Below are 16,228 nucleotides of genomic sequence, written 5' to 3' on the forward strand. Positions count from 1 at the left end.
ACTTACCCTTCCACATTCCATCTCTGTTTCCCACCCACACGCTTCGTCCATCTTCACTTTTAACTCTCTCCAACTCTTTTTCAACCAACTTTTCAAATCACATTCAAAATGCCCCCTAAGGCCGCTGAGAAGAAGCCCTCCACCGGTGGCAAGGCCCCCGTTGGTGGCAAGGCCCCTGCTGAGAAGAAGGAGGCTGGCAAGAAGACTGCCACCGCTGCCACTGGCGAGAAGAAGAAGCGCGGCAAGACCCGCAAGGAGACCTACTCTTCTTACATCTACAAGGGTGAGTCGATTCTTGAAAATAACATCCCGACCAAGTGAAAACGCGTCAATTACTGACTTCATTTGCAGTCCTCAAGCAGGTCCACCCCGACACTGGTATCTCTACTCGTGCCATGTCCATCCTGAACTCCTTCGTCAACGGTATGTATTTCCTTTTCGCGCAACACCAAAGAAAAACGCGCAAGCGCTTGCGCGTTTTCCTGTCACGTCATGTTTTCTGACTTCATATTCCAGACATTTTCGAGCGTGTCGCTACCGAGGCCTCCAAGCTTGCTGCTTACAACAAGAAGTCCACTATCTCCTCCCGGGAGATCCAGACCTCTGTGCGTCTCATCCTCCCCGGTGAGCTGGCCAAGCACGCCGTCTCTGAGGGCACCAAGGCTGTGACCAAGTACTCTTCTTCCGCCAAATAAGCGGCTTCTTTACGTTTTATTTCCAGCTTGCTTTTGTTTTTACTACCTCTTGATCTGTTATGGGCTCTGAGGTGGTCGGTTATGGGTGTTTTGCGGGTTTCTAATGCGTCATGGGATGGCTTGAATTTTCTTTTCCCCGATGGGTGATTTTTTTTGAATGGTTACCACTCGATACGTGAATGCGGTGTAACATAACTCGGGTCTGGGGCAGGCATGGATTGGCCTCCCCTACTAGAACGCGAAATTCCAAATGCTTAATTGCATTGCATCATGATTCTATTTCTCTCTTTCCTGGTAAAACCTCCCATGCAAATTATTATTATTTTTTATTTTTTTTAAAAAAAAATATGGCAATCTGTGCATCTTCTGGTTTGTCTAGAACTCTCACATCATCTCATCTGAATCGTCCAGCGCCTCAACTTCATCCAGAGCCTCCGCCCGGCCATGGCCATGATCTGGTTGATGCTGACTGGGGAAGATGTGCACGATGGGCTGTCCAGGCGTGGATTGGATTCGCTTCTTCCAGTCCGCCCAATCATCTTCGTCCTTGATGAGAAATCCAATCAACATGCTAGGATCCATGTCCTTAATATGGATTCTCCGCAGTCTACTGGTGTAATAGCTACCCAGTTCCTCTTGGGTGTAAAGCCCATCTGATCGATAGGATGTTGCAGGTCGAGTGGTATGTGGATCAAGGAAAAAGAGGTGACAGTCTTGAGCCCCTACAAAGTAATGCGATGCAGATGGACGTCCACTACTTTCGTTAGCGCATACTTTATGTCGGACGGACGAACAGATGCATAGACCTACCCTGCAATGCCAACGGATTGTGGATACGTCAGTGCAGCTCGGAGTCCATCCCAGTATGCTGGGGTGACATTATCGATCCCCAACCTGGTTCCAATCAGGATGAGTGTTGGTTGAATTTGACCTGAGCTATCGTGTGACAAGTGTGCGAATTTGTCTTCATATACGTCCGATGTGTCATTGGTTACATAGACCCTGAGTTGGGGGGTCTTGCTTTGGGTTGAGAGTAGTCTATCGCCATCAGCATCACCTCTATGGCTCAAGTTTTGGTAACACGCACTGGATACATTTAGCAGTTGCCGAGGGCCCGAACCATTCACCTGGGTATTTTCCGCATGATTCTGCCCCACGGTTGACAAATTGGTGTATGGAGAAGGGAGCTTCGGGGTGATCGGCGAACATCGATATTAGCTTTGACTCTTCCTCCACTTTCTCTCCCCGGCGCCAGTCTAGTATATCTGATTAGCTCTATTTTTGGGGGGGGATATGCTTTTTGTCTTTTTGGTGTGATTTTTTGAGACATGATTGGGTGTATCTCTCACCTCGTCCTAGTAATAGAACTGAAAGAGTATTTGCCAAAAGGCTTTGTCCAGATCTGATCATGCAGCCCCACCCCGTATCTGATGTGAAGCCCTGAGCGTCCATCAGCTGGCTTCTCAGGCGTACCCCCAGTGTCATCGAGGATGTTGCTTCTGGTGTCTTTGTTCGTGGGATCGGTGTAAAATTTGATCGATACGTGATCCAGATCCTCGATCCAAAATCAGAGAGAAATGCTTTTGGCCATGCTGTCTCATTCAATGTGCTAGGATCGGGCTGTCTTGGGGGGTTATGTGAATTTCTGGCTGTATGAAGGTGTTAGATGTAGGGTATGGGGCTATATATTCACTTGATCGAGCCTCACTGGTCTGGTCACTGGGTGGTTGCGGGGGGGCATACTCCCTGCCCAGGCACCATATCGACGCCGCAGGTACATCATTTCTGGGTTCTGGGTCCCAGAAGTATTGTACTATGCGTTTGCACTTTTCCATGTCCACAGTCATGGTTAGTGTTGATGTTCTGTGGTGGATCGGTTGTAGGTATGGTGGTTATGGTGGGTGATTCAAGATCAGAGGTGAGTAGATATATATATATCTCTCCCTTTCTCTCTTTCCAACCTGGAAATTAACTCGGTGATTCGAAGCCAAGTGACCCAGATATAAAAATAACGAGTGAAAACCACAAACAAAAAGGAAGATACGAAAGTCAAACGGTCAAAGTCCTAGAGACAATAAGTTGGTCTTTTTGTCGGGGTATGTCCCAGATGAGGGGGTAGTCAGTCACGAGCCAAGACGTCACCGACTACAATGTATACAATACAATCTACACTCTACACTCTACACTCTATACCCTATACCCTATACCCTATACTCTACTATCGAAGTCATTTTAGTGGAAAATATAGAAAAATCCCCAAAAAAAGAACACAAAACACAAATAGGTCCTATAGAATGTAGTTATTATTATTGTTACCTTTTTGTAGCACCGTCACCGCCCGGGCCCGACCTAAAGGCGAAAGAATCCCCCCGTCCCTTCTTTTTCCCCAACAGATCAGATTCACCAACACACATGGCCCGTCATGGGAAATTCAAGGCCCGTACTAGGCGGGCACCGATGGCCAGAGGTAATTACTGTGCTCCTATTCCCTTGATAAATATTAATTTTTTTCTTTGTTTTTTTTTCTAAAAAAAAGACCCATCGCCACACCAGTTTACTATGCAGCAAGAAGCTCGGAATACCGAAAGTCATCAGCGATCATGGTCAGATAGCAACCTTCGCCATAAATCCGTTCACTTTGTGAGCGCGGGAAGCCTGGAACCGACTTTGAAGCCGGCATTGGAACAGGCAGACGAGGAGCAGACAAAATCAGACACCGACCGGGAAGAACCAAAGACCGACAATATACCGGACAAAACGGCCAACCTCGAGGTCCCATTCGTTTTTGACTCAAAGGGGCAAGGGGTTGTCTATACCGAACATCCGGACCCAGTATTGCACTCGAACTTATCGGACATAGACGACTCGAGTGAGGATGAGGTTGTGTTCACCGGCCGTAGGAGGAATACAAAACCCATTCTCATCGAAACGCGTCAGAACGAGATTCAGGAAATCGTGCAGACGACTACCGTTGCCTTTAGGCAGAAATCGCACACACCAACGTTGGACTCCACGCCCCGGGATTCCTCGCCCGCCGCTACCCATACAGACAACTTTGAATCCAACACAGAGAGACCAGACTGGCCACCGGAAGAAGAGACCGACCCACTAGCCGACTATATTGCCAACATCGATAATGACTATCACGAGGAAGTGAATTCTGGAGCGAATATTGACCTAGAAGGTGATATTGACGTCGAAAAAGCCGCAACGCAACTAGACTTGTCTGCCTCGAGCCCCACTGGCTCCAAAATTGAATCACCAAGATCATTAGCTCAAATGCAAATCGATACCGAACATGACTCAGTCCCAACATCAAGCGAAGATGATGAGGGCGATATGGTCATCTCTGGATCAGATAACGACACCCTTGAAGACTTCGTGCTGCTTGAGGACTTGGCGAACGGATATTCTGGGTCCACCAAGAAGGTATCCCGTTATGGAAAGCCTTCATTCCATTCGGCATCGGCATTTGCGGATGCTCTTGAGTCTGACCCATATTTCGGGTTTGACATAATGGACTTTGACCGGTCAAGTCTACGGAAAAAAGCCAAGGGCAAGCAGTCTATCCCTAACGTGGTACTATCCGACAGTGAGTTCGAAGTCGAGCTACAGGAAGTTTGGCAGAACGACCGGACCAAAAAGAAGCTGCGGAAGATGGAGCGAGCAGAGCTCCGGGCGCAAGGATTACTGGGCAGAAAAGCAGGAAACCCAGACCTCAAGGTCAAGTACCCCAAGGAAATGAACATGGAGGAATTTATGACCGAGATTCGCTCATTCCTTATGTCTGCTAAAAATAGGTTTGTTCTATATCTGCTCATCCTCATCGACCCAGCTAACTTCAATATAGCCTGTCCTTGCCGCCCATGACGAAGCAACGCAGGAAGCTGATACATGAACTGGCCAATGCGCTGAATTTAAAATCACAATCACGCGGCCATGGACTTTCTCGCTTCCCGGTCCTCAATAAGACGGCTCGCACCCCACGATACACACCAAAGACTATATCAAACGTTGACGGGCTCTTATCCGGGAGGAAATTCAACCGTCGGTTGTACAAATCATGGGGCACAGAAGTGCCGAAATTCTCGCAAACTAAGCGTGGAAAGTCCGGCGCTGCGTCGTATATGGATGGCGATGTGGTTGGCGCCTCTGCTCCGGAAATCGGAGCTGAAAACCGAGGGCGGGCCATGCTGGAGAAGATGGGGTGGAGTACAGGTACTGCTCTAGGTGCCGCCGACAACAAGGGAATTCTGCAGCCTGTCGCACAGGTCGTGAAGAACTCGCGGGCTGGGTTAGGTTAGATGTTTGGGGTTGTGTTAGGAAGAAAGGGAAGATTTCCGCATATATGTCTTGTTGAAACTAGAGAAAGTAGAAATGTAAGAGTCGACGGACTTTTTTTTAAGGGAAAACGGCAAATGAGGCTCACGGATGTGTTACTAGTGTTTCCTCCCCTTCTTAGCAACAGACCATGCCAAGGGTTGTGCGTGGTCGAGGTCTCTAATATGGTCGAATAATTTAGACCTGGTTGTGAAGGGAGCCTGGCAATTTGCACAGATGAACCCTGTGGGTTGACTCGCCTGCTTCGCGGCCTTTTTCGCCCGCTTCTGCTTGGCCTTGCCCATTTTGAGAGCTGGTGACTGCGCAGTGAGGTCTGAAGGGACCGAATTATCACGTATATCAGAGGAGTCTCTGGCACCCGTGGACAAAGAATTCATCTCGGCGCGGAGCCTCGTCTCGACATATTCCCTGGAGGCATAATCGTCATCGTGCGAAGATGTTGGAGTGTCTAGTTCGGGAAGGGGACTTGTTTCTGGCTCGGAAAGAGGAGTTATCTTCTCCGAACAGTGTGAACTCCCTCGATCCTCAGCATCAATGTCATGGCTCTTCACAGAGGCATCTAATCCTAGATCAACCTCCGAGGCAACAAAAACCTCATCCTCCCTGTCATCAACCTCAAGAGGTTTAGTTGTAGCTGCGTTGGCACTCGCTTCATCAGCGGACTCCAAATCCAGTTCGTGGTTCTGCATTCGCATCTCCCAGCAGAGCTGTTTGACCGCCTTCAAATGCTTCTTGCTACGTTCATGAGCCTCAAATTGCTTCTGACTTTTGAAATATTTGTGACATGCCACACATTCAAAACTCTCGACTTCGCTCTCTTCGCTCTCCTGGTCTTCACCTGCCACTGGTTGCTCTGACTGGGCCCACTCCGGGAGGACATGATCCCGCATCTTGGCTTGATTCACAGCTCGTGATCTTGCAGCTTGTGCAGCCACAGACTGGCGGAGGGTTTCCTGGCGTTGAGCTTCACTTTGAGCGTTGATTTTGTACCGTGGATCACGTTTCTTGATAAAAGCCACGAGGGACCTGACAGCATCGTTGAATTCTCGGATCCCTTCCTCCCGAAGACGTTTGTTCTCCTTTTCCATCATTCGTCGCACCCGACGATCAGGCGCTTCGGAATAACGATGGGCATCTTTCCATGCGAATGACTTTTGGGTGGAGAACCCGGTCCATGCGGCATAGAAAGGCCGTACAACGGTCTCAAAATCATCATTACCAGATCCAAATGATGGATATTCGATAGGATCTTGATTCTCCCACTGACAGGCCAATCTTTCTTCCAGCACGAGCTGTTCGAATTGCTCTCGCAAACCACCAAAGAATCCGGTTGGGGAGTCGGAAAATTCCATTCGAGGACTGAACTTCGAAAATAGTTTGAGGACATCTTCGGCTGTTGTGATTCGAACATTGTACGAGTGTTGATCATCGGTATTTCCGCTTGTCCCTAAAAATGCATCGCTATGGGAGTCGTACCATGCTCGTTCCTGGGGATCGGCCAGTACTTCATAAGCGGATTGGATTTCGGCGAAAAGCTTGGTAGCCTCGTCAACATTCCCATAATTCCGATCTGGGTGCAATACAAGAGCTTTTTTTCGATATGCTTTCTTGATCCTGAGAGGTCGGGCCAGCTTTAGCTATGTCCATAACTACATTTCCATGTGAACTTACTCCTCATCGGTTGCACCACGGGTTATACCAAGCAGCTCATAGTAGTCGGTTTTCTGGCCGGGTTGTTCTGAAGCGCCTGAGCTAGCCTGGCTAGTGGAATGGAATTGGCCCATAGTGTGTAAGAGGGAGAAAAAGAATGGTGAGGGAAGATGGTGAATACCGCAATACTCGCTCGCAGTTGAAACAAGCCTTTTTTTTAGTAATTCATTTCAAATATTTCAAGGAGAACAAGGTTAAAAGTGAAAGTACTGTCTATAAGTTTGTATAAGTAAAAGAAAAGAAGAAAAGAAGAAAAAGGAAGTCCAAGATGGTTCAATGCTTGGCGTCTTCGATAAGAGGGAGAGATAATAAAAGCGGGGAGAAGCACCTTCTTCTGGCCTTCTTGCCTTCACTATTTTCCTATTCCCTATTTCCCTCTAACTCTCTGATCTACCTTTTAATTTGATCTTCTTCTCCTGAACTTATTAAGGAATGTAAACCGGGTCTTATTCCGTTCTGATTGCCCTTTCCTTTGTCTTCTTCCTTGCAACCATCATCAATATTCCACCTACAGGGATGGTTCGGTCTTTAATCCATCTTCCAGACGAGATCCTGCTTTCGATTCTATGTTACTCTTCTCCTCAATCCTGCGCCGCCGTCGAGCAAACCAATAGTCGATTTCAAAATGTAACGAATGAGCGTTTACTATGGCGTCACCATTGCCAGTCGCATTACAAGTTCTGGGATGGGCGACATGATATGCCCCGGAAGCTTTCCTGCCCAGTGAATTCAACCAATTGGAAAGCCTTGTTTGTGTCCAAGTATCAGGTTGATCGATCTGTCACTCGGCTTCTTGATAGTATTCTTGTGAGCCAGACCGGCCGGATCGATAAATTTCGCCGTGTTGTCGATATGGGATACGATGCAAAGGATACTCTTCTGCGATATAGCCTGATAGAGTCCGGGGAGGATTATTTGGCCAGAAGGTGGGCTACTAATTCTATGCAAGTTGGCATATGTTTCCCTTGAATTGACCAGTGCCTTGTGCCAACCACAAAAGGTACTATGCCCACGCGCTCTTGACTTGCCTGCACCGAAGCATTGCTATACCAGAATGGGCAAAACTCAAACGCGGAGAACCCGTGTCACTCGACAGAGCCTTGGCCTGCTTTGATCTCTTTATACCCGAAAGTGGAACTGGGGATTTGGATGAAGTAGGTTTTATTTCAGTGTAACCCCTCGACAAATCTATACCTGACTCTGATCCAGATACGAGACTCTCTGGATGAGATCCTCAACCGCTTTGTCGCATCTCACCCGGACCTTTACCTCTTCACCCCTCGCGAGAAGGCATTGGCCATCGCATCCTGGCTAGAGGTGAATGATCTCACGGGGATAAATTCAGAGCGAGAATATCATTTTTTGGAGCATAACTTTTTAGGGCTGGCTCTAAAGGATCCAGGGCATAACTCACTGCCGTTGGTGTCAGCTGCGATATACTGCTTCGTTGCACAGGGGGTAGGCTTAAACGCCCGTCCTTGTGGATTTCCGTTCCATGTGCATGTGATCATTACCCCCCAGGTGGGCTCAGACATCAATGGCAATGCTTTGAGTGGGATGGAGCCAGGGGAGCCCCTTTATTTGGACCCGTTTCGGGGTGCGAAAGAAACGGCTATCTCAGACCTGCGCAGCCAATTAACATTTCTGGGTATGCCCAACATGGACCAGACCGCAACTCTAGGTGAAGCGTCAACCTCGGGCGTTGTCTTGCGCTGTGGTAAGAACATATTGAATTCGATTCGTGTCGAAGCTCAAAATCCGACCTCGCGGGCCACCTCGATGGATGTTGTGAGCGCAAAGTACGCAGCGCTCTGGTCTGTGATGCTACTATCGGGCGATTCGAGGCCGATGGATCTACGCCATCAGTTGCCATGGCTTATGGAATTGTTCGCTACGGACTTTCCTTCTGATGCGTTTCTAGTCGAGCAGTACATCGCTCCTCTGTTTCATGGACTGTTCGAGCGTGAACACATACTGGAGAGCCTTCATGTGATGAGGGCTGTGGATGAGATCCCAAAGCAGATTCGGAGGCGAACTGGTGGCAATGCAAATATACAATACAAGGTGGGCCAGATTTTCCGCCATCGTCGCTATCATTACGAGGCTATTATCACAGGCTGGGACTCGGAATGTGGTGCCGGTGAGCAGTGGATGAGGAGAATGGGGATCGATCGATTAGAAGCTGGCAGGCACCAAAGCTTCTATCATGTGCTGTGGGTTGTACCTGTATCCTCTTCTTGGCTAATAGCTAACAATGGATGCATAGTGTGGCGGATCGAAGTGTCCGATATGTGGCCGAAGAAAACATTGGGATAATTCTACCTCGTTTCACGGAATTGCCGAGTAGTTTGACTGCCATTGCGGGTAAGCATTTCAAACGATGGGATGAGAGGGACAGGAGGTTTGTTAGTAACATGAAGGATGAATACCCCGACGACTAGTTTAAATAAACTCCGCGCTTTGTTCGGATTGTTACTGGCTATGTCTTTTTAGAGCAAAGAGTCCATTTACTTTGGATTTAAAATTACATAGCCCTCCGTGAGGACACCCATATGGAAGGGATCTCCTGGCGGACAGGTGTTTTATATATAAGTAGTATACGTTGCCAAAAACTCTTAACATGGAAGAACAAAGATACTATAACGTATTCGGTAAGCGACCGGCGCACGCAAGCGAGTGGCGCACCCCAACTAATATATTAATTTCAAATGTAAATATGTCAACCAAAACTCTATTAAATTAAATACACTAAAATCATCTATCTAGCTAGGTATCTATTGATTTTATGGCCTAGTTTCTTACACCTACTACAACGTTGTGGGCCCCGTATAGATAAATATAAACCCGGCGATATAGCCCTACGCCGAGGGGGGGGAGGTACTTTATCCACTACTACCGGCGTAGTAATCAATTAAGAAGCTTCTTAAACTAAGAGGCCTTCTTCGGCGGGTATCTACCTCCGGGATCTAGTATGCTTTTACTTCTACTTCTCGTTAGCAGCGCGTAATTCCTTATTTTCGTTAGCGAGTAAGATAGTACCTTATATTATAAGACGGAAGCCCTTTATAAGCTAGTTTAATATACGATCTAATAGGCTAGATAGGCTCCGAGATCTTATACGAAGTAAAGCTTTAATCAATAAAACTTACCGATATAGTTCTTTCTCTATAAAGGGGGTTGTTACGATATAACCAGACGTAAGGCCATTCCAAGATTGGTGCCTCAGGCCTACAGGAGGTTTGACCTCTCCGGAGGGGGATCGCCCGTATTTCCCTATCCTTCCGAGAAGGGTTCCCCGTAGGAACGGGACCCCGCTCTACGTATCACATTTCCTCCCGCTATCAATATAGGGAGACTATACATAAATTGGACTATATAGAGGAAGCCTAACGGCTCTTTAAGAAACAGTCTTTGACTTTTAGAACTACCTATCTTATTACCTTCTCCTACCTAATTGATAGGCACCTACCCTAACTTATAGAGTATCTTTTAATAGGGGTTTTTAGGGTAAAATTCCGGCTCGATTTACTACCCCGGCTAGCTAGGGGGGTCGGGGTTCGAAGCCGGATATTAAGCTTAGAAATCACTCGGTTAGGTCTGAATAGTACTAAATCGGCTACTATAAAGCTATTTTTAATAATCTCCGATTTAAAAGCTTTAATTCGTACCTAGGGGTATACTTCGAGAAAGTTAAGTTTATTAATATAGTTAATCATAGTCTATATTTTTAACTTAACTATCCGACTATATATACGTTTTAATACCGTAAAATAACTAATATTAAGAGGTTATAAAAGATAAGATAAATACGCTAGTATATAGATTAGTATAACTTTATTTTACTTATAAAGTTTATTAAATTTAGGTATTAAATAACTTCTATAGCCGTCGAGTATTAAAAGCCGGTATACCCTCTTCGTACGCGTAATACTAGGAATAAAGAGCTTTTTAAGCTAATAGAGTCTAATTTTATTAGAGGTCTAGCTATTAGGACTAACTTCGAAGCGCTAATCCTCCGGGAGGCCGTCGAACTATAATTTAATAAAGACTTTACCTTTAAAAATTATATATAGAAGAAGGGCCTAGCTAGAAGTATTTATATACTTAATAATAGTTACCTACTCTTAGTTTTTAGGTTATAAAAGTAAACGCCGACTATAGTATTTACTCCTCGTAATAACCTTTATAGTTATAGTCAATCCTATCGCGAAACTAGTCTTATTAAAGTTATAGATATTATTAGGATCGATTCTAAATTAAAGTATCGTCTTTTAAACTAGATTAAACTACTCTATAATAATTTTAGGGTCTTTATATTTCGTACGCTCGTAGTTATATCGTTTCGAGAATTAGGAGGAGAGGAAAGGACGCCTTTTAACGAAATTATATACCTATTTTTCGCCGACCGAAAGGACTAGGGTAGTTCTACGCTTTTAAAGAAGAAGATCCGCTATTTCTTATACTATAGAGGGCTAGGGAGGTAATCCGCGAGAATTTATAAAGAGAATCTATTTTTAAAGAGATTCCTCTTTAGTTTCTATTAATTTCTATAAATTTACGCGCGTAGTATAACGTTTAGTATAGCCGGAGAGGCGGTCGCGTAAAGTTATACGTGGGATATTAAAAGTACGCGTAGTAAGAGTAATAGAGCTAATATCTCTATTTTTAAAAGCCTAGATAGCTAATAAAAGCCTACCCTCTTACTCCGTTGAATTTTTAGAGGATCGAGGGCGAATTGGTGGTATAGTAGGTGGTTAAACTAACTAAGTGCTAATTCAAAGACGCGTTTTAGGTGGGGTAGCGGCTCGTTTATAATGGCGACTCGTTTACCGGTTACGTTAGATACTATTTTATTATCTAATTTACTCTTTTTATTTATCTATTAGTTTATAAGTAGTATATAATTAAAAGTCTAAGCTTAATATCTATCTAGTCTATAAAAGACTTCTATATATTTAATATAAATAATTTATCTCTATTCGATATAATTTTACTTAGTATCTTATAATTCGCGACTATATAACGTATTTCACCACCGAACCGCCCACACCACCGAGCCGCCTACCCTAACAAAACGCGTCTATAAATTAGCACATAGTCAATTCAACCACCTACTATACCGCCAATTCGCCCTCGAAGCTCTAGGAATTTAATAGAGTAAGAGGGTAGGATTTTACTAGCTATCTAGGCTTATAAAAATCAAGAAATATACTTAATATATAAATTAGTACGCCGTTTTAATATACCCCGTATAACCTTACGCGACCGCCTCTCCGGCTATACTTAACGGAGTACTATACGCGCTAATTACTCGAAATTGACTAGAATTGAAGAGGAATCTCTTAAAAAATAGATTCTCTCTATAGATCTACGTAGAGTAGCCCCCCCGGCCCTTTATAGTACGAGAAATAGTAGATCTTCTTCTTTAAAAGCGTAGAACTACCCTAGTTCCTTCGGTCGGCTAAAATTAGGTTACGAAATTTGTTAAACGACGTCCTCTCCTCTCCTCCCGATTCTCGAAACGGTATAATTATAAGCGTACGAAATATAAAGACCCTAAAATTATTAGGGGGTATTTTAATCTAGTTTAAAAGATAATCCTTTAATTTAGAATCGACCCCGACGATATCTATAACTTTAATAAGACCGGTTTTATAATAGGATTAACTATAACTATAAAGGTTATTACGAGGAGTAAATACTATAGCTAGAGGCCGGTTTTATAACCTAGAAATCGAGAGTAGGTAACTATTATTAAGTATACGAATACCTCTAGGTAGGCGCTTCCTCTATATATGATTTTTAAAGGCAAAGTCTTTATTAAATTATAGTTCGACAGCCTCCCGGAGGATTAGCGTTTCGAAGTTAGTCCTAACGGCTAGACTTCCGATAAAATTAGCCTTCGCTAGCTTAAAAAGCTCTTTATTCCTAGTACTACGTGTACGAAGGGGGTATACCGGCTTTTAATACTTAATAGTTATAGAAGTTATTTAATACCTAAATTTAACGAAATTTACGAGTAAAATAAGGTAATACTAATCTATATACTAGCGTATTTATCTTATCTTTTATAACCTCTTTGTTACGGACCTATCCGTCACCAATCAGTGGTGACCCACTAGGCATACTAATGGGCCATCGAGAGCCAACCAGCAGACCTATCAGCAGATCACGTATAAGCTCACTAAGCAAAAGCACGATCCGCCCTAAGCGGACCTACCCCGTAGAGGATTTCCGTTATATAGGTTACTCTACGTACTAGATAACCACTATACTAAGGAAATACGTGATCGTGATCATATAGGTAGTAGAACGGTCGATAGTAGAATAGTAGAATCGTTCTACTATTCTATATAGGGAGAACTTAGAGATATATAAGGATATTTATTTATATATCTAGTTTAGTTCTTCGTCTTTAATTATATATTATTACTTATATTTATCTTTTAGATTACTATAACTCTTTACTTAATTATAACTTAATAATACTTATAAGTAGACTAATACCCTAGTATAGATCTACTCGGCGCTCTACCTAGTATTAGTTCTTTAATCGCTTAAAAGGACTTAGGCTACTATAAGGCCCTACGCGGTATTAGCTTAGTTAAGACCGGATTATTAATATTAAACTATTCGAGGAGTATTAAGGTAAGTATACCTTAAACCTATTTAACCTAACTATAACTAGTTAGCTAGTATATAATATATTAAAGACTATCTTGAATTAAGTTTCGAGTTACCGATAATATATCGTATATCAGTACTAGAAAGAAGCTAGTAGTTAAGTATAACGATCCTAACTCTAATAATAAATAAGATAACTAAATCGAAATACTAAAAGAATAAATAATAACCTTATTAGCTAGGCTATAAAAATAGGAGAAGTATAACGCCTAAGTCGAGGACTATTTAATATAGATATATACTTAGGTTACTACTTCCGCCCTAGCTAGTACTATCTAGAGACCGATATTACCTAAAGCTAAGTATTTTAAAGGAAACCGAACTAAGCTTTAAAGGTTCTTTACTTAGATAGATATATATATCGACGTAAATAAGGTTAAGCTTCTATCCGAAGCTAGTAGGGTAATTTTTATATTAATCTATCTATATAGATAAGTATAGAATTAGCTTAAGCTATATATCTAGGACTACTATAAGAAAGTACCTAAAGACTAGTTTATAATAACTACTAAAATCTTTAATAGCTATAATAGTTTCCGATAATATTTAAAAAGAACTTTTAGAGATATTAATACTACTCGAATAGCTAAACGAAAGCTATAAAAAATTTAATAAATAACTAGTATATCGATATACTTTTTAGAGTTCTAATAGATTATATCTTATTTAGACTTATTTAATTAGGTATATATCCTATACTATAAGGTAGGACTTAAGTCTAATATAAAGAATAAATTAACGCGAATTAATAGGCTAGAAACCTTAGACTAACTTATCGCGATTATAGTTAAGATCGATAATCGTATTAATAAATAACGATATAAGCGACGAGAAATAGACTAATAAAAGAAAGGTAAGACTTATAGATTTAACTACTTTAGTAATAAGCGTCGATAATAGGTACCCTAAGACCCTAATCTATATAGCCTAAGGCTAATAGAGTTAGACGCTACTTAAGATAAATAAAATAAGCGTTACTAGAAGAATCTTTACTTTATCTATAGGAAACTAGGATACTATATAAAAGAATATAAATAGAAGAAATTATATAAAAAACGGTAATATATATAGGCGATATATAAAGTATTATAAGCGACCTAAAAGGGAGAAGCTACTACTAGTATAGGTACTAGCGCTAAAAGAATAAGCGCTAGTTAAGAATACTAGGAGGAAATATATCCTAACGAGTAATAGGGCGATCTAAAAGGGTAGGTCGGGACTCTTACTAATAGCCTTAGAAAGAAAGGGCGAGTCGCTATAGACCTAAAGGACGAACTCTTAGAAGATCTTATAGCTAAGTATAAAGGCCTAGACCTAGAAGAGGTAATAGTAGGTAATCTATATATTAAAGGGTTAGCCGATAAGCTAGAACTCGATTATCTAGAAATCGATTAAGATATAGTAGAAAGTTAAGGATAGATATAGTATATACCCTAGATACTAATCTAGGACCTAATAGGACTTACGGCTAGGGAGGACTTTAGTTAATAGTTATAAGACCTACTAGGACTAGAAACTATAGTTATAAGAATAGAGAAATCCTAAGACCCTAAGTATCTTACGACTAACGACATAAGGCCTATAGAGATATAAAACCCGATCCCTAGAGCTAATAGTAATCTAGGAACGCTAGATACGTTTCCTAGAATAGATTAAATTATCCTAAAGATATTAATAGAAAGCCTTATAAACTATTATAATAATAAAAAAGCTAAAGAGCTTATAAGATATCTTAAAGGAAAGATATAGCCTAGTAGACTAGACTAATATCTTATTAATATAATTAAGAAAGGCGACGACCTAGTAAGATATCCTTATAAAAATTCTACTTACGCGTATAAAGGATATACGCGATATCTAGGATATAATAAGATAGCTAGTATTATATATTATAATAAAACGTATACTATTTATAGATTAGTAAAGTTAGATTATAGTATCGAACTAAGACTACTATAGTAGATAAAGAAGCTATAATAGACGAAAGAATACTAGGGAATTTAGTATAATAGACGCTAGATATATAATTATAAGGATCGACTAATAATATATTTAGCGGTAATACTATTAGGAATATATATTAAATTATATATAAACCTATTAATAGGAATAATATAGACTCTTATCGACGCGGGAGCTACTAATAACTTTATAAACCTAAGATTTAAGGAAGATTAATAAGTTATAACTAAACCCCTACTATATATAATACTAGTTATAGGACTTAATAGAGAAGTACTCTTAGAAAGAGTTAGCGATAAAACTATTATATTATTTATATCTATCTATAGATATCTAGAATTAATATAATTTAATATCTTAGAGATAAGAGATTATAATATTATTCTAGATATTCTATAGCTTAGGAAGTATAACCTAAATATCGATTAGTAATTAGAATGAATTATCTTTAATAGATATAAGTATATATAAGAATATAATAAATATAAGATATATCGATAAAAGTCTATCTAATAAAATAAGTATAGTAAATAGTCTTAAAGTAAGAGGACTAGAGTATTAGTTATAGGCGTCGCCCTAGATACTATAGAATAATTACTAGATATATCCGACTAAAAGTTAAAGGACTATATAATAATTAAATATAAGAAGCTATATATAACTAGCGATATATCTAGGATTCTAGAGGAATACTAGGAGTTTATAGATATTTTTATAGTACTAGCTAATAGAGTATTACCGAAGTATAGATCTTTTAATTATAAGATTAATATAATAAAAGATACTAAACTAACTTTTATATCTATCTATTAGCTATTATAAAAAAAGTCTAATAT

The 16,228-nt window shown here is 41.4% G+C and overlaps 5 protein-coding genes across 5 annotated transcripts; 3 read left to right on the forward strand and 2 right to left on the reverse strand.

Annotated features, from left to right (window-relative positions):
• Positions 1-68: 68 nt before the first annotated feature.
• On the forward strand, positions 69-974 carry N7537_009917 (histone H2B family protein). Its single transcript, XM_056900971.1, has 3 exons — positions 69-283; positions 352-423; positions 517-974. The coding sequence occupies exons 1-3, from the start codon at positions 109-111 to the stop codon at positions 693-695; spliced, it is 426 nt and encodes a 141-aa protein (XP_056749639.1). The 5' UTR covers positions 69-108; the 3' UTR covers positions 696-974.
• Positions 975-1,085: 111 nt separating this feature from the next.
• Positions 1,086-2,542, reverse strand: N7537_009918 (cysteine protease ATG4; the record flags this gene model as incomplete). Its single annotated transcript, XM_056900972.1, has 5 exons — positions 1,086-1,449; positions 1,506-1,733; positions 1,783-1,951; positions 2,045-2,344; positions 2,404-2,542. Coding segments are annotated over 5 exons (1,200 nt in total), but the record flags the coding sequence as incomplete, so codon positions are not given.
• Positions 2,543-3,254: 712 nt separating this feature from the next.
• N7537_009919 (uncharacterized protein) lies at positions 3,255-4,999 on the forward strand (the record flags this gene model as incomplete). Its single annotated transcript, XM_056900973.1, has 2 exons — positions 3,255-4,495; positions 4,546-4,999. 2 exons carry the CDS (start codon positions 3,255-3,257, stop codon positions 4,997-4,999), a joined length of 1,695 nt encoding a protein of 564 aa, XP_056749641.1.
• Positions 5,000-5,134: 135 nt separating this feature from the next.
• On the reverse strand, positions 5,135-6,820 carry N7537_009920 (putative C2H2 finger domain protein; the record flags this gene model as incomplete). Its single annotated transcript, XM_056900974.1, has 2 exons — positions 5,135-6,650; positions 6,708-6,820. 2 exons carry the CDS (start codon positions 6,818-6,820, stop codon positions 5,135-5,137), a joined length of 1,629 nt encoding a protein of 542 aa, XP_056749642.1.
• Positions 6,821-7,262: 442 nt separating this feature from the next.
• N7537_009921 (uncharacterized protein) lies at positions 7,263-9,200 on the forward strand (the record flags this gene model as incomplete). The annotated part of the gene is made up of 4 exons (XM_056900975.1): positions 7,263-7,672; positions 7,747-7,900; positions 7,956-8,959; positions 9,013-9,200. 4 exons carry the CDS (start codon positions 7,263-7,265, stop codon positions 9,185-9,187), a joined length of 1,743 nt encoding a protein of 580 aa, XP_056749643.1. The 3' UTR covers positions 9,188-9,200.
• Positions 9,201-16,228: the final 7,028 nt, after the last annotated feature.

This window comes from Penicillium hordei (assembly GCF_028827395.1).
Source record: "Penicillium hordei strain IBT 12815 chromosome Unknown utg000005l_segment0_segment0, whole genome shotgun sequence".
Lineage (NCBI taxonomy): Eukaryota > Fungi > Ascomycota > Eurotiomycetes > Eurotiales > Aspergillaceae > Penicillium > Penicillium hordei.